General features: G+C 35.6%; 1 protein-coding gene across 7 annotated transcripts; it reads right to left on the reverse strand.

Moving 5' to 3' along the window:
- SLC38A11 (solute carrier family 38 member 11) lies at positions 1–25658 on the reverse strand. Of its 7 annotated transcripts, none has more exons than XM_061452188.1 (13): positions 22513–22608; positions 22267–22378; positions 21772–21846; positions 20017–20117; positions 19241–19326; positions 16967–17032; positions 15109–15215; positions 14525–14604; positions 7520–7590; positions 6451–6612; positions 4619–4731; positions 3828–3959; positions 1–1173 (listed from the first exon to the last, which is right to left on the reverse strand). In XM_061452188.1, exons 6-13 carry the CDS (start codon positions 17028–17030, stop codon positions 904–906), a joined length of 999 nt encoding a protein of 332 aa, XP_061308172.1. In that variant the 5' UTR covers positions 17031–17032; positions 19241–19326; positions 20017–20117; positions 21772–21846; positions 22267–22378; positions 22513–22608; the 3' UTR covers positions 1–903. The 7 variants fall into 7 exon arrangements, with proteins under 7 accessions (XP_061308172.1, XP_061308155.1, XP_061308167.1 ...); XM_061452171.1 differs by having other exon boundaries at positions 19192–19326; XM_061452183.1 differs by having other exon boundaries at positions 19192–19326; positions 20017–20156.

A 25658-nucleotide genomic window follows, 5' to 3' on the forward strand; every position in this document is an offset into this window, starting at 1 on the left:
TTTAACAAGCCATGAAAAAAAAATCAATAGCCATATTGAATGATAGAATGGGACTAGAATGATAACCAAGTTCAGAATGTTTTCTTACAGATTTTTTTTAAAGCTGCACAGGCCTAGCATATAGCAATGTTTCAATCCAGCTTCAGAAATAATCAATAGGGTTATAAATGTAAGAACCAAGCTGTGTTTCTTTTATTTTCTTCTCTGTCAATCCTGAAATTTTTACAAAGACTGTTTACTTGAGTCTTTTAAAATTCACCTGTGTAGATTTATTCATGCAGTATCTTTTAATTAGAAGACCACGCGTTGTAACAATAACAGTTGAATTGCATCAGTTACAGTTCAGTCAGAATACAAAATTGACTCAAGAGCCAGTACAAAGGATGCTTTCAGCACTACAGGACAGTTATGGCAAAATCAAAGACACAATTAATAGGGCTCTTTCAAATGAAGAGCAGAAGTTTAATACACATAGACAGATCCATGCATGCTTTTTTTTTTCAGGACTTCAAAAGAACCTCATGCTATGGTGTGCTAACAAATATACATTAAAGATTTTAAAATTAGTACCAAACTACAGCAATGAAACATTGGAGATGTCTACATTCCTAAACGTCTCATTTACAGATTTTAATCAGCTGTAAGACTAAGTTAAAAAAAAATGCAGCCTTTTTCGACAGGTTTGCAAGTTATTCAAGTAATGTCTACTGAAAGGCACCTCTGAGAATTTCTGTTTCAACAGCTAAAACTGAAGTCCTATCTGGAAAAGGGTGGCACCATAAAACCAAGTATGTAATTACAGTTGCACAGTTTAAAATTCTTAGTGCCTATCAAAACATAAAAGCTCTTTGTTCCGCTCTCATTTAAATTGGCATGTATGGCTTGCTGTGAGATGTATATGACCTAGTCTGCAGATTGGTGTTCTGCCTGTGGTGGAAGTGTACTGTTGTGAGAAGAAATATTACTAGAGACGCAGTAGAACATTTCTTTTCCATGGCTACATTCCTGGGGATGCAATACAGTCAAAACAAACCCAACTGTCATCACTAGCACACCGACAGCAAGAATCAGGCAGGATATGAGGTTATCTGAATGGTTCCATCGCTCTTTGGACAACTTTAGGTAACACGCTGATGGGATGATAAAAACAAGTGGGGTAGCACTCAGAACTCCCTGTATGTGGGAAACAACAATAGAAAAAACCTCATAAGCATATATATTTAGATGTGAAGAACAAAACCCTAAATTTTTAAATGGTTATGATTAGACTAATACAAAAGTAAAGTCAGAGAATAGAGGCCTTTGCCAGTTTTGCTATATGCAAAACTTTCTTTTCAAAGTGAAGATACTTGCAGGAATATCTGTAAAATGATCTGAAATAATTCAGATTTATTTAAATGCTTTTTCTTTGCTGATACAGAGTGATATTTTCTGCTGCAAGTACTATTAATTCTGATTATCAGAAGTTTCTTGGTTTCAGCCGTACAGTAAAAGTCCAAACATACTGGCTCTGCAATACTATAACTGACTCAACATTTTTAATATCATTCCATGTAGGAAATGGAATACACCTCAGAAAAAAAAAAAAGAAGGGGGAAACATCATGTAGCAGTTCAAAGAATTCTGATCAATTTCTACATTTATGACCTGATTTGGGTTGACTTCCCTATGAAAGCAAAGCTCCCTTTGAGAGAATTAAAAATTCAACTCCTCTTTAAATACTCTCTTAGATAAGGACACATAAAAAGCACCTGCTTAAGTACTTTTTATAGTAAAGCTACTGAAAAAGTAACATACAAATTACATGCCAAAAGAAAGCATTTTAATGCAGAAATTACAAATGTTTACTTTCTCACATACTTAACAAACACTATGTTTCAGCTTATCATGGTGAGGTAGTAATCCAGACTACTGAATATCTTTGCATCATTGTTTGTACAAACTTTCGTGTTACAGGTAGAACCTGTTAAAAGTGATCAGTACAGACAAAAAATTTCCTAGAGAAGAGAAGGCTGCATGGAGACCTCATGGCAGCTTTCCAGTATCTGAAGGGAATTTACAAGGATCCTGGGGAGGGACTCTCCATCAGGGACTGTAGTGATAGGACAAGGGGTAATGGGTTCAAACTTAAACAGGGGAAGTTTAGGTTAGATATAAGGAAGAAGTTCTTTACTATGAGGGTGGTGAGGCACTGGAATGGGTTGCCCAAGGAAGTTGTGAATGCTCCATCCCTGGCAGTGTTCAGTGCCAGCCTGGATGGAGTCTTGGGTGACATGTTTTAGTGTGAGGTGTCCCTGCCCATGGCAGGGGGTTGGAACTAGATGATCTTAAGGTCCTTTCCAAACCTAACTATTCTATGATTCTATGATTGTATGATTCTATATCTGTTCATGCTAGAAAAACTTATTGGCAGTTCTCTGGTGTAAATTTATTCTTAATACATTATATAATAAATGTAAACCACACATACATATACAGAGATTATATGGGTACACAAAGTTAATCAGGCTTATTATACCAGTATTCAGATATTTGCCCAGAATATGCATGTACATATGCACACATTGAAATACTTCTATTGGTGTGTATATATACACACACAGGTGAATTTTCTGCACTTTTAATGTAAAAACACAGTGGAAAAAAGACGGAAAAGAAATCATCAACAGACGTCATGAGTGAGAAAATTTTAACGGAAACATGCATCCTGACCAAACCATTAGGAATAGTGTTTATTTTGAACTAGTTATGATTTGTTAAGTAGGTAATTATTTAAAATCGAGGGTAATTATGTAACTTATCTGAATATTGAAAGCTGTTCTATAATATTAGAAGAGACATAACCCGGTAAAATCACAGATACAAAATCACTCATTACTGCTCAGTTAGCAGATAAACTGCTCTGTGGATCAAAACAGTATACTTGTACCATAATGTACATACAAGTATGTGTATCACATAGGATAAATAACAACTCCCTCCATTTTGTTCCATCAATAAGCATGCAATATATGGCTTGAAAATATCAATGAATGCATGGACAGGGATGTAAGAAAGCAATTCCAAAATACTTCTATAAAGAATTAAAGGCTGTCCTTAAAAAGTTTTCACAATATTCTAACTTTCATATCCTGGACTGTATTTCCACATCTTCTTTAGTTATTAATAATAGCTGAGTACTGTGTACAGTTCTGGTGTCCCCAACATAGTAAGGACATGGAACTGTTGGAGCAAGTCCAGAGGAGGGCCATGATACGGGGGCTTGAGCACCTCCCATATGAAGACAGTCTAAGAAAATTTCATCTGTTCAGACTGGAGAAGAGAAGGCTGCATGGAGAACACAGGGAAAAAATCCAGTTTCTACCTCTGTGGTCTCACTACTACTGCTTCTTTATTTATCCCCTTGTTTTTGGTCTCTTTGGCACAAGGCAATTTTTAGGATCTGATTCAGTGTTTAGTAATTTGCCAACTTCATCAGAAGCAGGGATTACAGAAAAACATGCTAGATTCACTCCTTCAATACAGTTAGGATGAGTATCTTAGTGATTTCTACTGCAGTTTAGATGCATTTGGTAAATCACAGCCATTTGCCATATCTCCAGAACTGCCCTGAAAGCACTTTCCATCTATATGGACTTTACCTCTGAACTCCCTTTCTTCTGTAATTATCCAATTTTGAAGCAATGAATAATTCATTTTTTTCCTACTAACATTTCTACTGACTACTATGGTGAATTACGTAAGATTTTCAGTAGAGCTGTGGATTTTTCATAGTTCTGTTTTATAAGAAAATGATTTATTAAACAAGAGTATACAAGTTCACTTACATTGAGCTCTAAAACTATTCCAAGGCAATCATATACTAATGATACACCGGTCGCCACAGCAATGATAACTACTGTCACAACAATATGGAAAATTGTGGAGAGGTTCCCATGGAAAAACACATTGGCAATCACCTGAAACAGAACCACAATTTTAAACCTTGGTTTTGCTCTTTACCTGAACAAACAGATTATTCCAAATCTTCTAACATTAGGAAACTAAAAGAATGGGTGAGAATACACTGACCAAAGTCTACCTATTTTGCTTCAAGAAAACATCTTCATCCACTTCCATAATTAACTCATAAAAAGCTTTACTAAAATTGCAGAACACATGCAAGACTGATTTAGTTACACCTGCAGGATTTAGGGTATACTTACTTTCTTCTCATATGCCCACTACAGAATAAAAAATTATAATTATTTATTGAATAGATGGATTTCCTAGACGAAGATACTATCACAAACCAAAACTATTAAGCATGATAAATATACTATTTTTGGCTAATCTCAACATAATAACAACAGTGGTATTTATGCCAAACTTGGAACTTTAAGCAGTCTTGCTATTAATAGAACATTGGATAATATTATAATAAATGTAATACAGCATTATGTTACCAGAATCCAAACAGTACAATTTGTACCTCATACTCATTGCATGTAACAGAATAGGATATGATGATATTTATTACAGATCAATCACTGACTTCAGCTGCAATATGTACTAATGATGTGAAGGTAATATTAATATATATCGACATTGTTAATAGGAGAATGTGGTTAATTCTTACCTCTCTGGTCACAAAACATTCAAGGGGGAAGGTCAGAATCACAGTAACTCCATAACAAAATCTTCCAAATGTAGCAAGACTGTCATCTCTACAGTAGTTTTCAAATAGATCTCCTGAGGCATAGCAAAGCATCAGTTAGTTTGAACTTCATGTCATTGGCCTATTTGCAACTTGAAGTGTAAGTTACTGGAGTAATTGAGACTTTCTGATCCCCTTCCCTGATTCATCTAGAAAAACTGTAGTCACAGTCAGAAATTACATCCAGGAGGAACCTTCAGCTTATCCTGCTGGTAGCAGTGTTTTTATTTCAAGTAGCATTTATCTTTCAAAAATATTTTAACATATACACACTAGAGTTTGTCATCTGTTATCTTCCCCTTAGCACAGATTTTGTATGAGATGCTGGTGTTTGTTTAAATAAATATGTGACAGACTCAGAAAGAAAGCTTGTATGAGAAAGATACATTTCCTTTAAAAATGTAATTCCTATAACAGCAATTACACAAAGACAACCCGTGTGTTACCTCTGGAGAACTGCTTTTTTTCTGATAGTATCTAGTCACAGCTGGTAAGCTGCAGTACAGAATTTCAAATATTCTGACCCTGAAAGGCCTTATAAACATATGGATTATTACCTAGCAAATCTTCTTACATCTAACAACAAAAACATTGCTAGAGAATTCAAATCATCATCTTGCTTAGAGTTTACCATAAAGAATCTGGAATAATGATCTCTGAAGCATGACAGGCACTACAAGACAGTGATCAGATGATCTATCAGGTCTTTTCTACCCGATTACTGTCTTATGATTTACTACTTTTAGGATCAAAACAGCACTGAAGAAGCAATAAGGTGCACTTAAAAGAAAAGAAAAGATTTTGACAGGGGATACAAAGTAAGATGGAACCTGCTTGCAGTAGAGTCATATGCTGAGGGACAGCTGCAGTCAGAGCTTTCTATACTTGTAATACCTCAGCCAGTTTGCTGTTAAGTCTAGCTACAGGTGCATCTGGGCCGGTAAATTATTCAGCATAAACAGCACTAGAAGCAGGAAAAAAGGACAGATCAACCAGTAATCTATATCCTATAGTTTGTATTCTCAACTAGATGCTGCTGCTCATCAGGAAAGAAAAAGCTTGGAAGCCTTCTACGATTTGGAACAGCACTATTAAATAACAGAAAATCTGCTTGCTTGTGAAATATGTATTTTTCCTGAAGAAGCTAATGCATTGAAAAAATTTATGCCTTGTTCTTCTGAAAGGACCTTTTATACTTCAAGAAAATGATGTTAAATAATATGATGTAACATTGAATAGATATATTTATACATTTATGTATATTCATATACCCACAGAAGTGGGAATAGGATTAGTTACAGCAAAACAGCTGTTGTAAAGATAGGAAATATCTCTTAAGTCAGAGGTAGAACGCTGTATTAGCACAGACAGGAAAAGATACAGAAAGTACAGAAATACATGCCAGGCATCCTATAGAAAAATCAAAGAAATTTTTGTTCTTATTGCTCTCTGCTAGTGGATCATATGGCTAAATTATAGATGCTTAGTCCTCAGAACTATTTTGATTATGGAAGTATTCAAAGGGGACTTTGACCAGAGAGGCTTATACTTGGGAATCTGACATCTTAGCATGCAGCTCGGATCTTTGTATCCTGTGTTGGTGGTTGGGGCACTACAAGCAATGTCCTAACCGTTTCTGTTCAAATACAGTATGATTTTGTCATTTTTACATTCACTAAGATATTAGCAGCAAAAATTGGGCAGAAAGGCAGGAATGTAAGGATTGCAGCAAGCACTGAAATCAAGCAGTTTACCTTCTGTGTATCCTGTAAAAGTCATATATCCACATGTGGCGAACACTACACTGATAATAACAGCAAGTGAGACAGACACATGTGTGACTCGAGACCAGTTCTTTAATGTGGGTTCTTCCAGAGACCCATATATTAAAAAGCTGTTATGGTTGCAGATGAATGCTGAAACATATGACAGTTGAAACAAATATATGAATTCAGGCATATAAAATAAATTCCAAGGTAGGGGAGAGACAGCATAGTTTGAATCCACTCATTATTAAATACAAACATTAATCCTGCAATGACTGGCAAGGATAAATGGCTTGAACTTCTACTTATTTGATTTGATGAGGTTTATATTCAACCTGCAATGATTCTGATTTCATTACCCTAAAATGCCACACTGTTTCCCACCCTCCACACCTCCATTCCACCTCTGTTTCCTCTTCTTGCTCTTTGCTTAAGAACCCAACAGCAGTTTTGAGATTTTTTTTTTTTTTTTTAAAATCACAGAGCCATTTGCTACTTTCAGATTTCCTATGACATCCATTTTAGGCCTCAGGTTATCACAGTATCAACAAGAAGTAATATACCGGATCCTGGAGGCAGGAACTGATTTTAGAATGAGGATAATGGAAGCAAGTTGAGATTCACACGGGTGTTTCATTGTGAGAGATGGGAAGTAACAGGCAATCTCTAGCAAATGGATGAATTGCAGCATAAGATTTTTTTGTTATTGGTTATCCAAGAGAATACAGAATGATGACTTCCTCCTCAATTTATCAGTTAAACTAACCCTGTTGGTGCAGGTGTTTTAGGATGACCTCAACAGTTGAGCTAGATTCACGTACTACACCTCTGTCTGTGCTACAGGGGCAATAGTCTCTTGGAAATTATAGGAATATCAGGAATAATGTCTTAAATCATAACAATTAAATTCATATGGATGTCTCAAGTTCAATTTCATTTTTTTCTGAACTATCTTAGCATGAATATATAGAAAAAAAAAGCAATTTCTAGGTCCAACGTATTAAAGACTTTGTTAGAGTTGATCTGAATATTGAAAATATAAAAAAAAATTACTTACCAAATGACATCACTCCAACAGCTTGTACTGCATTTGATTTTGCAAATATCCATGCATTTTCTGATTTGGGTCTAAAACAGACATTTGTTTTAATAGATTATTCCCTCTTCAAGTACCAGTTATCAAAAACAATTTAAAATACTATGCTGTAATACAGAACTGCTAATCAGATCTCCAGAATTCTCTCAAGCAGTCCAGAGTGTTCATCAACAATAAGTTGAAACTAGGGAGATCCCTTCTCACCTCCCTTGTTTTGGCTAAAGTATTTCTGTAACCAGCTTTTACAGCCAAAATGTCAGCCTGTTTCAGTTTTGTAAATAAACTCTTGAAGTCGTCATATACCAAGCAACAGGGAAGGTTAAACCTGTTGCTGATTCTGACTAAGGTTATCTCAACCCAAAATCTCTTCTGACTACTTAATAGCAATTTCTTCCTTTGAATTTGCACATGTAATCCATGCAGTATAGAGACACTTTTTTTCCCTAGTCTACAAATCAAGTAAGGCAGTTTGCCTTTCTTTACACTTGCTCCGAATATTCCTCATAGTGAAGGGATTCTGCTAGTTCCCAAAGGAGTGATAAATCAGGCAAGAATTGTAATATCCCCCCCATCTACTCTTATTAAGTTATGCTCACAATTCTGGACCAGTGGCAACTGTAGTTTTTAGAGGAGGACCACAGAAAATCATCAGCAAACCTTTTTAAAACCTATTTGATGCATGAACTTCCTCTCTGTAGAGAGCAAAAATGAAGGAGGACACAAAACATCATTTTCCAGAACTGCAATTTCCTAAAAATATAAAATGAAATTCACAAGCCAGTTGAACATTGTGTTTGTAATTAAAAATAAAACACAGACAGAAGAAATAGCACAGACAACTTGCTCTTAAAAAGTCGGTTGCTGCTAACTTTGCTCTGTTCTTATTTAGAGGGAAAGCTGCTGCCACCTGAGGCTTTAGCTGCTACTTTCCTACTGCCCTAGAAAGCAGTATGGCACTTATGCCAGTTCTGTGAAGGTAACAAAGGCAGCTTTGTCTCTCCCTCTATCTGGTGGCATACTGGCATATGCTATGCTAGGTTTCATTGCTTTCAAATGTTTAAATTCCACTCCCACACCCTAAAAAGACAAAAAAAAAAAAAAAAGACAAAGACAAAAAAAGTTGCTGTTTCCTCTTTCAAAACTTGTATCTTACCATTATTTGAGAGCTCAAACAGTCAATACTGCCTTTTCCATAGTAAAAAAAATACCCAAAATATATGCAATGCACATTCAGTTCAGACTTAGAGCACCTTTTTGGCTCTTAAGCTGTGGTTGCTAAGCTTAACTTTGAAGTGAACAGAATCTGAGCATCAAAATCAAGTTCAGTTTTTTGCCCTCAGATGCAGTATGTTGTCTTGACTACCATAACATACTGCTTCTAGTCTTAAAAAGCTGAATATGGCCCTCCTAAAACATTCTCAGACTCAGCATGTAGATGTAATAAATGTTATGATGAAATAGAGATATCTGGCATTTGTCTGGTGAAATAGGACTTCCAAATCACTACAGCTGCTGTAGTTCCTTGTACAGAGTACCCTCCCTCAACTTGATGTCACTGATATCAAACCACTAGAGATGTCTGTGGACAATTCATATCCATAATTTTGAATGCATTATTTTTCAGGAAAACAGTCACACCTGATTGGAAAAAAGTCAATAATATTTCAAAATAAAAATAGAATATAGAAAGCTAACATTACAACTGCTCCATTCGGTAACCACTAGAGGTCAGCTTTGATATCAAACATTCAGAATGAAAATTCCTTTCATATTATCCTTTGATAACAGAATTTGTGACAGTCTTCTTACCCCTTTTTTCTATTAATAATTAATATTTAGATTATGTGAGACCCTATAAATCAATGCACACAAATAAAGAATGCTTTTGTCTGAAGCACATATGATTTCTGTGAAAATGGTACATCCCACGTAACAGTATAGCTATATTAAAAGCTCCTACAAACAGGGATTTTAAAAAACTGAATGTAGAAAGCATGTGAATTTCAGTCAAAACGTTTTCAATAAAGTGCCCAAATAATCAAATAATAATAACAAATAAAAACAACAAAAAATCCCCATCACAGGAGCTAGTTTTCCCCCTGCACAATGTTAGCTTATGCACTAGCAATATGCAATAGACCAAAATATAGCTTTGCTTTATGCATAAATGCCAAATCAGATTAGGAGCATTATTTGGAGGGACAAAAATAAAAAAGAACAAAATCCTTCTTATTTAGCAGCCTAAGAAGATAAATTCTTTCCATTCTAGTTGCAGAAAAAGGAAGAACATCAGATTCGTGATTTGAACACCACCAGCAGATTGCAATGGCATATAACGCATGGTGATACAGATTAGATATGCAACAATACAAGACTCTTTCTTACAGTAAATTATATACTGCTGCATGGGTTTAGGAAAACATTTTCATACCCTGGGAACAGAGGGATCTCACACATATGTGATAAACTAAGGGAAAACAACACAGTGAGCAATTCCATTTCTCAGTGATTAGAGTCAACAGCTCTAGAGTTCTCACCATATAAACAACAAATCAGCCCCAGGTCCAGTCTGCAGAACATACAGACTTATGCAAAGCTCCTGGAGAGGGGTGCAGATGACATGAAAGTGTCTATATAAAATAAGACTTCAGATTGGAAAAGACAAAATTGTGTCAGGAAACTACCTGTTAGGGAAGAGCCACACAGTGAGTAATCACATAAAATTACTCACAAGACAGAGGGCACCTAGTGGCAATATCAAGTGGCAAGGTAAACATGCATACATTCATATAAATATGTGTCCATGTAGGCAGATGCATACACAGGCTAAAAGTATCTTATCACAAGAATACCAGGTAACGCTACGCCTGTTTGGCTTTTTCAATCCTGCTGCTATTGTTCAAGATTGAATTTTGGTTTGGTTTTCTGTTTGGGTTTTCTTTTTTTGAGAAGGACCTTTGTTCTGACCAGTCTGACCTACATTCTTGTTAAGAACTGTTAGGGGGAAGATTTTAACTGCTGCTCATACATTAATAAACAAAACCAGCTAACTTCCTCGGTGCATGAAAACACCGGCTATGTCTGCATGAACACAAAGCTTTTTTTCATGCTGAAGAAGTAGTTAGATAAAACATAATAAAAGTTACAGAATAAATAGATTTGTGATACTAAATGCACTTGTTGAGAGCTGTACTGCCTATCATGCAGTAGAAGTTGTCACACAGAATAAAAACTGAGAAGTAATATAACCGTGATTCTTGGAATGAAAATAGTAAAAGATTGAGCAACAGACATTCCAAGAGAGATCCCAGAGAGGAAAAACTCTTATCTGAAAGTAAGACAACAGCAAGATAGACTGACAATAAGAACTGTCTGTGGTAAAGGAAGGTGGTAAAGCCTAGCAATGAAGACAGTCTAGAGGTCCAGAAAATTACTCAGTGTTCAGTATAGTTAATAGAAAGTATAGCATATAAACATGCTAATGAGTTTTTAGAAGTTTGTGTTTCTCTACACAATAACAAGGGAAAATGAAAAGAGCTAATGAACTAGGCAAAAGTTAAGACTTCCTAACAGGGTAAAACAGGGCATTTCACATCCAGATCATGAGTAAGGGTTGGGCAAAATTGTTTGGCAGTCTAAAACAGCGTATCTTCTACTTCTTGTAAAACATTTACGCTATAGTATTCCCTAAAATCCATGCCATGCAAAAATATTTTCTGTCATTTATGTAGAAATGCTGTGAAATGCAGTACAGCAGATTGCACCTGAAGCAAAATACTTTTATGGAGAGAAAGAGAAACATAGGTCTCTGATCTAAACCCAGTTTTCAGGTATAAAACACTGACTGAAAAAAGCAAACAGAAAACCTAATTTGTAGAGAGGAAGCAAAGTCCTGTGTTTGACAGAGGAGCTACATGATGAATGAGCGAAAGACATCCATTGTTTTGGATTGAAGATCAGTGACTAACCTCCAAGTTTACGTGCAAACCAGCAACTATCAAAGTAATCCAGGAATACATGGTCTATTAACTCATGTTTAAGTCAATGATTTAGACATTTAGGAAATTAATTGTAAAATTTCAGTTCAGTTCTAAGGTAAAATACCTTCTTAGTTTTTGTTTAAACTCCAAAAGTTTAAAGATACTGAAAAAATTTATACATGCTGAATATAACTTTCATCAGTATAATGGAATGAAAATGAGTAATGCTCACATCAGCCTTGAATTTTATGTTAATCAAAGTCATCTTGGTTGTTAAAGAACACAGAAAAGGCAAAGCTATATGTCAGCCCCACTTAGTTAAAGCTGCTTTAATGCCTCTTTCTTCCTTAATGAGCTACTTAGCAGTTTTGTAAATATACGGTAGTTTAGTTTTATTTTTTAATTTCATCACACATTAAAGTTTTTTTTACTTACTATTGGATTATTTATATGAAGGAAAGAATCAACTTTCTACTTTCAAGTTATTTTCATGAACACTTGGTGTTTCATCCCTGTGATCAGCTGCCAGCTGAGTAATTCTCACATCTTATTTATGTGTAGCAGATGCTCTTGAAGCTTTTCCTAGAGATCTATGTATTATGCAGACACTGACACCACGACATTCTTTCCAAAAGAACACAAAATAAAAATGATCCATCCTTATAAGCTAGATAAAATATTGCTTCTTACAGCAATGGATGTTAGTTTCAGCTTTGAAGCATGATTTTATGCAGTATTAACATACAGCATGTTTACAGTCCGAGATAATTGTTTTTGATGACAGTCAAAAAATACCCATCTAGAAGCAGGTGGAAATAAAGATCAGATTATCAAAATGTGTTTTTATCCAGCATCTTAACCTACTGAGAATAAACTCTGGGTCCAGAATATGGGATTTTATCTGCAGGTTCATATGTCCTTCAGGCAAACAATAACTATATGGATGATATTAATCAAAACCAAAACTGGGCAGGAATTACCTCAGTTTTATATTTGTCATATGAGGAAATAAGTTAAATCAAGCAATCCCTCATCATAAATATATAGGTTTTTTTCTTGAGGACTAATTAGAAAATAACATTCCTAAAATGTTCCTGGACAACCCACTCCATTCCCAAAGCAACACTCAAAGACTTATAATTGCTCTTTTTCAGCCTACAGTTTCAAGCTCATCAAATCATTAAAAATAACCATAATGTTGTTTTGCTGATGGACTAACACATCGCAGAAGGTTTCCAGGAAACATAATATTCTCTGTTGTCCAAATAATAGATACAAAATTTTCAACTAGAGCATGGATTGCATTTAAGCAAAAGACAAATTCTTTTCCTATCTGACAAACCTAAGGACTGTGTTCCATAATCATGATTTTTAAAAATCACTTTTAAAACTCCAGCTTCTACTGTATTTTAGTAAGGATTCACAGTAAATATGTTAGACTTGTTTCACTTGTTATAATACTATGATGGGATTGTATTAAAATATATTAGTGTTCCTCATCCTCACTGAAGAAAAAAAAGAGATGGCACAGCATTATAACATTAATAAATATTACAAAAGGGCTGTAATAATTAAAGCGCATGTCTAATTCCCACTGTAAAACACAAATATGAAAAATAGACATTGATAGAATGTTTGTGAGGCAAAAGATTCTGATTAACAGTTAATCAACTTGCTAGATGAATTTCTGAAAACCAGGCCAAAAATGGAAGTCTCTCAAGAACTAAAATGTGAAACATCAAGAATCATTTAAAACCCAACATTAGTTATTGTAAGAAAAAATGAACCCATTCCATATTTTTTCAGTGCATCACAACTGTTGAGAAGAAATGTTACCATAGTAACAAGGTCATCAGCAACCATTACATATAACACCTTCCTTTTTTGGAAGGGGATTTTGATATTACACTTTCAAATATCCCTTTAACACACAGTATGAAAAGTATGCTTTCTTTTTGGGGGGTGATGGGGGGGGAGTGGAAGAAGAGAGAGGGAGAGTCTCACACAGTTCCAAGTGCATCATTTTATGGATAATAGTATCATCTGCTACAATTTTAGAAACTGCTATTCTCGCCATCTTCCTAGCATTAAACACAAATACCCTGCAAGTAACACACATATCACAGCAGTAAAACAAATGAACAATTATGCATAACACTACTGAAATAATCATGGTGGAAGAAACCAATTCTTAGACAAACATTAGAAATACTATATAAAACTGTTCCAATAAATGAAAAAGCACTTTCAGAAATAGAGTTAGTTGTCTTTATTAGTAATGTCTTCACATTTAAAGGATTAAGGAAAAGGTAGACCTTCTAGGCATAAAGGAAAGACTATGGATTCATAACACTTTCTTGCAATGTAATTAGAAAAACACTGCCCCAACATATTCATGTGTACTAAATTGTCTAGAATACTCTGATGTCCAATGTTAAATGCTACTTTCAGAGTGTCTGTACTGCTGAAAATGTTTTGCATGCTTATACTGCTGTTTTTTTAATTGCCAGAATAAAGTTTTTATTATTATATTATCTTTTTTCTTTTCATAATTTCATAATAAAAACTTAACACAAATAATTATATTAACAGAAAAAGAAACATTATGAAGATGTTACGTATTTTAAGATCATAAATAAAGGCCATCTGACAGTAATGGATGAAATTCAAGATTTCTCAAATGACAATCTCATATGCCCATTCATGAGCCACCTGCTATTAGCCATATCTCACAGTTTTCAACTAATATGTAACTTTTTTTTAGACTTTTCCTAAGTTTGGTTATGGGCAACAGAGGGGTTAAAAAGAGGATAAAATAAAGTTTAGCAGTTCATTTTCTATTCCTGTTAATACAAATTTATTTTTTCAATTATCTCTCTCTCAAAACAGCCATAGTTCAAAACTATGCAGATACAATGCAGTAGTGAAATAACAAATTATATATATGATCAAAAATTCACTTTGTGGCAAGTGTAAGAATACTCACACTTGTGGACTGAATGTTACTGTTCTCACCATCACAACAATCAGGATGACAATGGTTAAAATCAGAGAAATAAGAGATACCTGTAAAGGTAAAAATACTGCTTTAGTCAGTAAGCTGCTGAAAGGCTTTCACTATAATGTGCTTTTTTTTAATTATAATATTTTTATTTTAAATATTGCATCAAATATTTATAATTAGAAAGCTTGTCCTAGATCATAATATTTTGTTATTCTTTTAAAGTAACTAGCCAGTTAGTTACAACTATTTGTCTAATTTTAACTGATATTCCCATTTAAACATTTCTAGTCAATGGTTCTCAGCATTTCAATAGCAGGTCCATACCACCCAGTGTTTTGCAAGACTTGAGTTCTACTAGCTGTAGATGAAAAAATTCCAGTGATTCATGAAGGCCAAAGTTCTGCTTAAACTATTCTGAATTTGCCAATATTTCTTGGGAAATTCTAAATATTCAACATGCTTCAGCTAGATATAATTGATTTCAAATAAATTAAGTTATAACTAGCACTTATTTTCTAACTGCATACAGAAAAGTAAACAAAAAATCAACTGCTATTATGACTTACCTTTCCTAGTTTTGCTATGTCTCGATATAAAGATATAGGCAAGGTAAAGATGATGGTGGTAAGAAGGATTATGAAGTGACGATCGGTAAGCACGTTATCTGTTCCAACTAAAGTAAAAAAGAAAATAATTTCTTTTTCTAAGAGACTGACATGAGGAACTGTCTGGTTACATCTGAAAGTCTAGAAATAACAAACTCTGAGGCTGACCAGGCTTTTATTCCCTTTACTTAAGCTACGTAACACTGAAATAAAGACTAAGCATTAGCTAACCTTGAGGAAGCCATTCACAGCATGTGCATAATCACAAGAATTCTACAAATTCAAAACAAATGCATAACATATGGGATATATTATACCAAACTTTGTGAGTCTGGCATTTCTACATATAGATTAGTATTAATTTCTTTCATCATGCCTGGGTCAGTATTGGCAGACTGCAAGTAAAACATTCCACTACTTCTTTCTGCCATTTACTCTTGGGGAATTTTTGGCACTGTGTTGACTTCAATTACTGTGCTGTTGAAAAGAAGCAAATTCTTAAAAAATATTACCCTAATATCAGTTAATGTTTAGATTTCTTTTGAGCACCTCCTTTCTTGCAGTCAGCTGGCTTACACTGCAAAATACAGATTACCACGTGAAGGCAACAAGAATGATATAATATTCCCCGCAATCAGTGGGATTTATTTGTACAACTGCTGGAGTTTTTCTTTAAAGCTAATGACAACTTAAAATAAAACATAACTCAGTTTCAGTCAGGCTACCATGAATCATGGGCTTGAATGAAAGCCTGCTGAATAATTATGGTTGAAAACTGATTGGCAATTGACACAGAAGTCTGTGTTCAGTTCCCTCTAATCTTTGGGAGATTATAATGCTTTCCCATCTCTTTCTAGGCAGGCATTCTACCAGCTGGGTGAAAAGATTTGCCTAGCTGGAGATTCCTCTTATTACAGAAGTGGTATTGCATATAAATTATTAGATATTCAATGTCACTATCAACCCAATCAGGTATTCACAGAACAACAGAGTGTGACAGTTAAAACTGCATCCACACTTTGAAGGCTTCACCTGTTGAAAATTACAGTCCTGAGGTGGAAATCAGACAGTTTATACAAATACTAATTTCCACTTCATAGCAGACATGTTCTTTTTACTTTAATTTCCCAGTGAAGAATGTTTTAACTTAGCTGGCTTTGTGCTGAAGTAGATGTTAAACATGCAAATAAATTGCTCCACTGCTTCTGCTGTGAAAATTTACAGCAGAATGGTAACAAGTGCATGAGTTAAATAGTTCAAATTTCCACATTTGGTTTTGCAGTGAATATCTAATAGAACTGAAAGTTACATATGCGGTTCATGACCAACTATTATAAACACACTCGTAAGTATTAAATCCACTATATTATTTGCAAGCCATCCAAAATTATTCAATAGATAAAGTGCAGTTTTAGTATTAAAAATATTGTTATTATTATGGGAAATACCTAAAAAAAGATAGCAAAATGTAATGACCTTGTAAATATACCACTGCGGAAGACTCCTTCTATTTGCTTAGGATTTCACTGAAGCATGTGGTCTCCCACTGACACCGAGTCCAATGATAGCCAAGGACTAGGATTCATAGTTTTTATTTGTGAAAGACTTATTAACAAAAAGAAAACCCAAACAAACTCACCCCCAAAAGAAACAGACCCAAAACAACAAAAACCTACTCACACAAATATGCTTCAAGTTCTTAACTTGAACTATCTTTAAGAGTAATTTAAAAGTAATGTAACAGGTAATACATAAATATTTGTGCTGTATTCCTATTCAACACATTTTCCCCATCCTGAATTTTTAAAATGCATCTTACCTCCAGGAATTCTCTGAAAAACTTTAGTTAAAGTGTCTCCTGTTATTATGTTGTAACTGATCATAGCTTAAAGAAAATACAATTTTTTTGTTAGTACAAGTCAAATATGAAATATCTGATATTTAATACATGTTTTGTAGATTTCAGGATTATATGCCACTCTCCCTCTTGGATGAATTCTGGCTAGCACAAACATCTTTTAAGGGTTTTGGTGGGTTTGTTTTTTTCTCTTTTTTTAAACAGATACAACCTAAGCAAGAATCCAGCCTGATCAGCAAGGCAGTTGTGCTAACTTGCCATACAAGCTTACTTCAGAATAGGGAAAAAAGGCTTTTTCAAACTGTTTGTTTCTAACAGCAATTCTTTGTCAGTTTATTTTCAAACTTCTATTTAGTAAAGTGCCTGTTAGTCTACTAATCAGTCCTGCAATCAAAAGCTCATGTAAAAAGTTAGCAAAATCTTTAAACCAGAAGAAAAGAGATAAAGGTATCAGATATGGACTTCCATTCCTTCCTCTCATTAATAAGAACTGTAGCCTTAACATCCATATTTCATTCTTACCTTATCCTACACTAGAAATGTATGCGTACATGGGTGTGTACACACAAAATATATTTATTTATTTTGAAGACTCATGGGGTTTTCACCATTTACACAGCACACATATAGGTATCTTTGTGGGTGACAGTAGGATTGAGCCCATCCTCAACAAGTCTGCAGATGACACCAAGCTGTGTGGTGCAGTTGACAAGCTAGAGGGAAGGGATGCCATCCAGAGGTGGGCCAGTGCAAACCTCATGAAGTTCAACAAGGCTAAGTGCAAGGACCCCCAGTATAAGGACATGGAGTCCAGAGGAGAGCCAGGAGGATGATCAGGTTGAGGCAGCTGGGGTTGTTCAACCTGAAGGCTCTGGGGAGACCTGATAGCAGCCTTCCAGTACATAAAGGGGCCTGCAAGAAAGCTGGAGAGTTATTTTACAAAGACCTGTAGTGATAGAACAAGGGGAAACAGCTTTAAACTGAAAGAGGGTAGATTTATATTAAATATTAGAAACCAGCTCTTTCCTATGAGGGGGATGAGGCACTGGAACAGCTTGCCCAGAGAAGCTGTGGCTGCTCCATCCCTGGTGTTCCAGGCCAGTCTGGATGAAGCTTGAGCGAGCTGGCCTACTGGAAGGTGTCCCTGCCCATAACAGAGGCTTGGAACTAGATGGTCTTTCAGGATTCTAGGTACTGACCTCAACTAATGCATAAATACTCACTATTATGAAATTGTAAGTCATTAACACTACTTATAGAAACAAACAGAAGCATATATATGCATAATTACTCCATGCTAAGGACTGGGATCTTTAAAATTCTCTTCCATATTCTCTAAGAAGTAGTACTTATACTCTTTAAGTCAACATGTATAACATTATGGGCTGCAGTGGCATTAACTTGACCTCCTAAAACATCTCAGCTACCTGTAATAAATTCAGACTGATTATTCCCAAAGCAGGAATTTTGATCAGGGACTTTGTGGTCACAAAAGTCTTGGTTTCTCAAGTCATCTCCTCCCACAGGCCCATGTGTGAAAACAACAAGCTTTTTTAAGACTTGCTGAATCACAGGTGTCAGATTCAGAATACCCCTTTATTTTAAACTCTTGGTCTAATCAGTTCCTGCCCAGATTACAGCTGTTTGGGTTTTTACAATTTCTTCTTCAAAGGGGTCTTGACTGCCCAATTTCCTAGTAGCTCATTGAGCATGAGGCTGCTGAAGAGCAATGACAGTACAGATTACTCAAGTGAGATCCGATAAGTGGCTTCTCCAATGAGAGAAATAGTACATCTTTGGAAAAATATTAATTCAATATACTCCTAAAGTTATATTTTTCTTTTGTTTCAGGCACATCACTCTGTGCTCTGTTATTCTTTCTAGAACAGAATCTCTTATTTGCTATTTCTCGTAGCTACTTCTGTTATTAATTTTTAAGTGTGTGATCATGAATATCTCTGCTATTACATTTCAGTTAATTTCTATTATTCTAGTCCTCCAATTCACCGAATCCTTCCTCAGTCGTTCTTCAGAACACACCAAGTAATAATTTTTTTAATAGGAAAGAGGCATATGCAGTATATTCTTTTCAGAGTTCTTAATACTTAACTAGTGAAAGAATGAGGTAATGTAAAAAAGCTTGGTTTTTATAAAACTTAAACATTTATATTTATATGTAATCTTACCAATAAATGGATATAAAAATTGAAGAGTTGAAAGAATTAGATAACCTACAAGCCCATATGTTTTTCTGACCAGATCTTGATAGGTGTTGGCACTGGAGAGGTTTCCTCCTTTGATTAGTAATATAATGGAATAATCTGTTAAAATAGAAAATTACTGTTAAAGACAATATGAACCAAATGGTGGTTCCCGTTCATCTTTTTAATTCCTTAAAAATTTTTTTTAAAAAGGTCTGTAAAAAGGAGAACAGTGGCACTGGGAAGAGAAGGGATGAAAAATCTCAAAGGTTCTGAATCTACCAAACCCAGGAATTACAGGCTCATAGTAGAAGTTATTTCAGCTTTCCCAATTAGGGACAGCAGAAAGTCTCATTTTCATTGGTTCCCAGTGTGGTCAAATAGAATGAGAACTGTCACGAGCACCCAAAAAGGAAAATTCAGAGGTCTCCTGAATGAATGGAGCATTTGATTATATCCTGAAAGGGAGTAAAACACAAGGATTACCTGTGTCATAGTGCACTTTACTCATTTATCTAAGTTTATGAAAGATAAAACCTGGTTAGTATTTTGCATCTTCTCCATTGTTTACAATAAAATATCCTAAACGTTTTCATTGGGTAAATAAATAAAACATATGCAAAGTGATTTTTCTGGAAACCCATGAAGCAATGTGCCTTGAGGCAGAGCTGATGTCTCAGGCAGAACTACTCCCAGATTGAACCTCAACTTTTTATAAGGAACAGTTCAAAATATTGTAGTTAGGTCAGCTATGCTTTTGATTTTATTTGAGCACCATGGCATTTTCCAGTCCAGCACAAAATTCATTACCTTAGTACAGATGTCTTGACAGACAGTAGCTAGACCTCATCTATTCCTCATCTGTCTTTCACTTAGCTTGTAATTTGTGTTGCGATAGGAACAGTTCCTTTCTGTGAACAGTATCAGTGTTTATTATCTTCTGGGAATGACTGAAATTTATGAAGGAGATTTCTACCATGTGCTAATGTTAAAGCCAATCCAGAGATTCACATGAGCATATGCAATTCTTACACAATATATACACACACTATAATTGAGAGCAGACAAAAAGAGAAGTACAGAATTGTCCATTTTCAATTATGCTGCATGCTAAACTGATCTTGCACAAGAAATATTAAGTGTTTATAGCAAGGGATCTTAGACCCACAAAACTTTAAAAAAAGATTAACCGTATCATATGTATTTGTCTGTCAATCTGGACTACACCCAGCCTACATAGACTCATTATAAACCCAAAAAGATCCCCCAAAATGAAATACAGCGAGAATTGCTCAATAACAGCTATTCAGCAATTATTCAGTAAAATCTATGGAAAAGAAATGCTAATGGTACATATCTAGCCTGTATTTTAAATGCTACAAGTTGAAAAGTTGTAACTATATATAATTTGCTTATGCAAGATATATTGAGTCAAATCTTCAACATAATAAAATTATAAGTTTAATTCACAGGTTCTGGGCCTATGGCTATAGGGCCTTCAAAATACTTACACGTACAAAGGACAAATCAGATTTTTTACAGAAAAGTAACTGAAATTTCTCAGCTATGCTCATGCTATAATTCCATTAATCTATAGAGAAAATTTTCCATTCATAAGGAAAATGTTCCTTATGTTATATATATAATGTTATATATATGTTATATATATGTTATATATAACATATATATAACATATATATGTTATATATATAACATATATATGTTATATATATAACATATATAACATATATATGTTATATATAACATATATATAACATACATATAACATATATAACATATATATGTTATATATAACATATATATAACATACATATAACATATATATCACATATATATAACATATATATAACATATATATATAACATATATAACAATATAACATGTTCCTTATGTTATATTGCTCTCCAGTCATTTATGCAGAACCTTACATTATATTTTAAGCAATGCAAAGCATCAACTGCTGCTCAGCGCACAAGTAACAGAATTTGTAACATTCATGTAGACTTGGTTCATCATTTTGAGTCTTGAATCCAAAGTCTTTACAGAAATTTGCCTTTGACGTCAGCAGATTTATGTTTATTTATCATGTTATTTCAAACCCTTTACCTTTTTGAAGGTAAACACATTATTTTTTTGATGAATGGTAACTAAATAAAATATTCAAAATCATACTACAACCAAAGGTTTTCATTCTGTGATAGATTTTTAAAAAGTGATATACAACCCCCTCAAGGATCAGTCTCTTAATTAGGGTAAAAACAGTGGACCAGGTGATTATGAGGCACAAATAAAAGCTATTCTTCCAAATGTCACCTTGACCTAGTCTAAGAAACTATGCTTTACGAAAATAAAATGCACACAAAAAGCAGCTTTATGTGTTGTACAGTATAATTCTCTACTTTTACTAATCTGCTCAAGGGATTAATGAGATAAGGAAAAAAACCTGTCATTTTAATTATCATACATTATCATACATATACTTGTTTAAGGTATTATTAAGCTCAAGATAAGCTCGCTTTACACCAGAAACTGCTTTTAAAGTACCTGTGATATAGGCAACTCCAAATAAAAGCAGTACTCCTAGTGGAAAACCAGCTTCCTTCATTGAATATGGCAATCCTGTAAATAACAAGAGGAGAGACTATAGAGAAAACGTCCCAAATACTTATGTGTGATAACCAAAATAAATATTTCAATTTAAAAAAAGTTCTACCAATTGCCCAAAATGGACTAGCATGCTTAAAAATGATCTTTCTGAAGTTATTAACAGACAAAGGGCTGCCTAGGTGTGAAATTCAGTTAGCACTTACCCAACCCAGCCTCTTATCATTATGGCAAAGCAGCTGTAAGACATTTATCACTGAGAGACCTGATCTCAACTGATACCTCTGCATTTTTGCATAGTAAGTAAATAAAAATAGAGAAAAATCTTTAGGAACAGCAGGAGACAGTAAGATAACAGTGTCAGTTCTCCAGACTGGTTAGTCATGCATGTATAAAGAAGGCTGAACACAGGCTAGTGAAGAAAAGTATACTTACCAATTATACCTGATCCTATGATAGAGTTGATAATGTTAAACCCAGCTGATGCTAGATCACCTTTTCCTCCTTTCTTCCTGGGTTTACTAACAAGGGCTGTTTGGTCATCTACCTATTTCAGAAAAACAATGATAACATTATACATGAGAAAAATAGGTGAGCAAAAGGATTTTACAGATAGTCTATTCAAGATTAAATAAAAAGAAAAAAAGTCATTGACTCAGATTTTTAGAGGTATTTTGAGACCTAAATCCCATTTTTTTTCAGTGAGAAATCAAAGAAATATTAGGCAACTAATCCCTGTATAAGTCTGACCCAGAATCTTCTGTAATTAATTCTCCTCTGGAAGAAAAAAATAAATGTGAAAGGACAGAAATGTATACAAACTCAGAGGCATATTGTTAAACAAAGAGCTTTTTAGTCACTTTCCAAAGGCAGACATGTGAATCAATTAGTTTTGAAAATATCTTGGCTAATACAACTGGTCAGTAAAAACAGGCCATTGAATCAGGGGAATTAAATGTTACTAGTAAAGTATGCCAACATGTGAAGATACTCTAATTGAAGGGTTTATTCGCCATTTTAAATATTCCTGTATCATCCAATGGTTTAGTTCATTATGAATAGTTAATGACACTATAATAATTGGCTAGTCCCAGGAAATTTCTATGGAAAGGTCTGGTACAAACCAAAGCACAGTTTGTAGCCAACAGCTTAAAAAATGAAAGCTTTTATCTTCAAAAAGCATTTCTTCATAAGCATGGAATGGTCCTCTCCTCAGATCATCACTCTGCTGCCAGAGAACATTTTAGAGTCACTCATTAGCAGGCCAGTATTTTAAATAAAGTTGTGTAATTCAAAAGAGGAATATGCATTTAATGAAGAAAATGCTCATCTGTGTTCTGCAAAAGCAGAACATCGTGCACTTACCGTGAAAATAAAACCACTATTTCATGGATGCAGGAGCCTATTTAACATATATAGCTGGTAGCACAAACTCAGATGCTTGTCACTAATACTCCTGGAAAAGAAATTAAATTACTGACAAAGCTAAGTCATCAGTAGATAGTAGTATAAGCTAACAAGCATAAGAGTGCTTCAAAGAGGGCTACATAGTTAAGTGAAACCTTTAATCCTTAGAAGTACTAACTAGAAAAGTAACACTGGCTCAGATCAAAAGCTAGTATAGCCTAGTAACCTGTTATCTGAGAACGGTTATAGAAGACACTTAGGGAAGAGTGTAAGACATGAAAAAAATATAGCACACAACTTCCCTGTCCCAGCTTTCATCAGGTTTCATATCTCAGACTTTCTCAAAGCAGATATGTTCACAGCGTATCACATCCCTTAATAGATTGCTCCTTGGATTTGCCCCTTTTCTGAAGCCATGTATATTTCTTAGCATCTACAACATCACAGAATCATAGAATGCTTAAACCTGGAAAGGACCATAAGATCATCTAGTTCCAAGCCCCCCTGCCATAGGCAGGGATGCTTCACACTAGACCATGACACCCAAGGCTCTGTCCAACCTCGCCTTGAACACTGACAGGGATGGAGCATATCACATGGCAATGAATGCCACATCTAAACTATGCATTGCTGCAGAAAAAATATGGACTCAGTCAGAGATCAATATGATCAGACCAAAGCCATTTATTACAAAGCATCTATCATTTTTATACTGTTCTCTGCATCTGCTTACAATAGCTTGCTGTATCATAATCGGATAAGTATTCTTGTAGCACACAGCAACTATGGTTACATATAAAATAGCTCGCTGTATTATATTTGGATACATATACAATAACTTGCTGTAGTATAATTGGATACATATACAATAGCTTAGTATATTATGCTTTGATACATATTCTTGCAGCACACAGCAACGAGTATACAATTAATCAAATAAGCGTATGGGAACTTAACCTTTAAAACTTGCTAACAGTTCACTATTTTGTATCTTAGCACATTCCAGTTTCTTCTTATCTTGCTTGCACCATTAATTTTGCTTCCTTACCCACGTCCTCCTTCATCCTCAGTTCATGTTGAGTGCCATGCAGGCACTTGCTGACATGGGAACGTGGCCATTCTTTGCTAAAAATCCATCCACAATGCATCGCAAGAAGAAACGGGCACTCTTCTTTGTCAAATATTTCTAGTTGAGTTCCCCAAATTTTTTTTTATGTCATCACAGACAGTCCAACCCCTATTATCTACTTATCTTCTCCATATCATATGTAGTTTTATAGGTAGCATTTTCCCTCAGCCTTTTTCATCCATGCTTACAGGTGCTACATTTTACTTCACCACTGATTCAAGCAGCAAAAGCATCACTCTCATTCTTTCTTAAATTTTTAATGCTCTATGCTACTTACAGCACAATACACATGAAATTGCACTGAACTAGAACAGCCTAGTTGCCCCTCTCCAGTTGTTACAAGAAAATGCACACTGTACAGCTCAAAGACTCTAGCAGTGTCACTGGTCCCTTCCGCAGTTGGAAAAGACACATCTGAACGGGCAAGAAAAGACAAGAAGGGGCAACAGAAATTGTGACACAGGTGAAATGTGAAGACTAGCAGTGCTCTTAAAGGTGCACTTGGACTGCAGATGGGGAACAAAATGCCTGTTAGGAAGCAAGCTATTACACATGTAAGGCTATTGAAGAGGTGAACGGGATGCGTTGGTCCTCTCCCAGGGCCTAGCTGCAGGCCAGGAGATCATCCTGTTAGCAGCAGGCCCAACAGGAGGGTGCTCAAGTTCTGGTCCTCAAGCAAGATGGAATTTTAGCTGTGCTGAGCAGCCACAAATCCCCCACCTCACACGAACAAGGCTCCTCAGATTGTATTTTTTGCCTGCGGGGCACCTATGATCTATATTCCTCACCCAAATTAGAATTAAACTGCACAGAGATAAAACCACAGCTGTTGTCAGGTCACCCGGGCTGAAGCACCAATCCGCCTGGGCTGCTTCACGCAGCTGGTCTCTACGAAGCCGTACATAACCGGCCTCGCTGCCCCTCAAACTTTCCTACCCCAGCAATGTCCCGCGATTAGGGACTGAGAAAAGTAAAAAGAAGCCAGGTGAATGCCAGCCAGCTTACTGAGCAGCGGGGAGCTTCCCACCTCGCCCATCCCTATCGACACTGATTCGGTCCTGGTACCTGCTGAGCAGCGGCCGGCAGCGGCTCCGGCTCGTCGCGCTCCATCGACGGCTGCCGCGGGGCAGGCGTGTCGCTTCCGAGCTGCTTCCTGAGCCCTGCGGGGCCCGGAGGACGGAGAGGCGCGGCGGGCAGCGGCGCGGGCTCCTCGTTAGGCGGGCTCCGCAGGGTGCCACGGCACCTTCATGGGCTTGGGAATGCCAAGAGCTGACGGGGCTGGCCCGCCCGC

Source organism: Pezoporus flaviventris, unplaced genomic scaffold (assembly GCF_033815535.1).
Source record: "Pezoporus flaviventris isolate CSIRO_AGI_PZ_B2104156 unplaced genomic scaffold, CSIRO_AGI_Pfla_v1 ptg000001l, whole genome shotgun sequence".
Taxonomy (NCBI): domain Eukaryota; kingdom Metazoa; phylum Chordata; class Aves; order Psittaciformes; family Psittacidae; genus Pezoporus; species Pezoporus flaviventris.

Bases quoted from the DNA above. Each gene is read 5' to 3' on its own strand.
- SLC38A11 (XM_061452144.1), bottom strand. From the start codon at position 25,477: ATGGAGCGCGACGAGCCGGAGCCGCTGCCGGCCGCTGCTCAGCAG. The intron at 17,033-19,191 runs GTAAGATTACAT...ATTTTCTTTAAG, and splicing joins ATTTTTATATCCATTTATTG to CTATGATCAGTTACAACATA. The intron at 15,216-16,966 runs GTAAGATGCATT...TTTTTACTTTAG, and splicing joins TTTTCAGAGAATTCCTGGAG to TTGGAACAGATAACGTGCTT.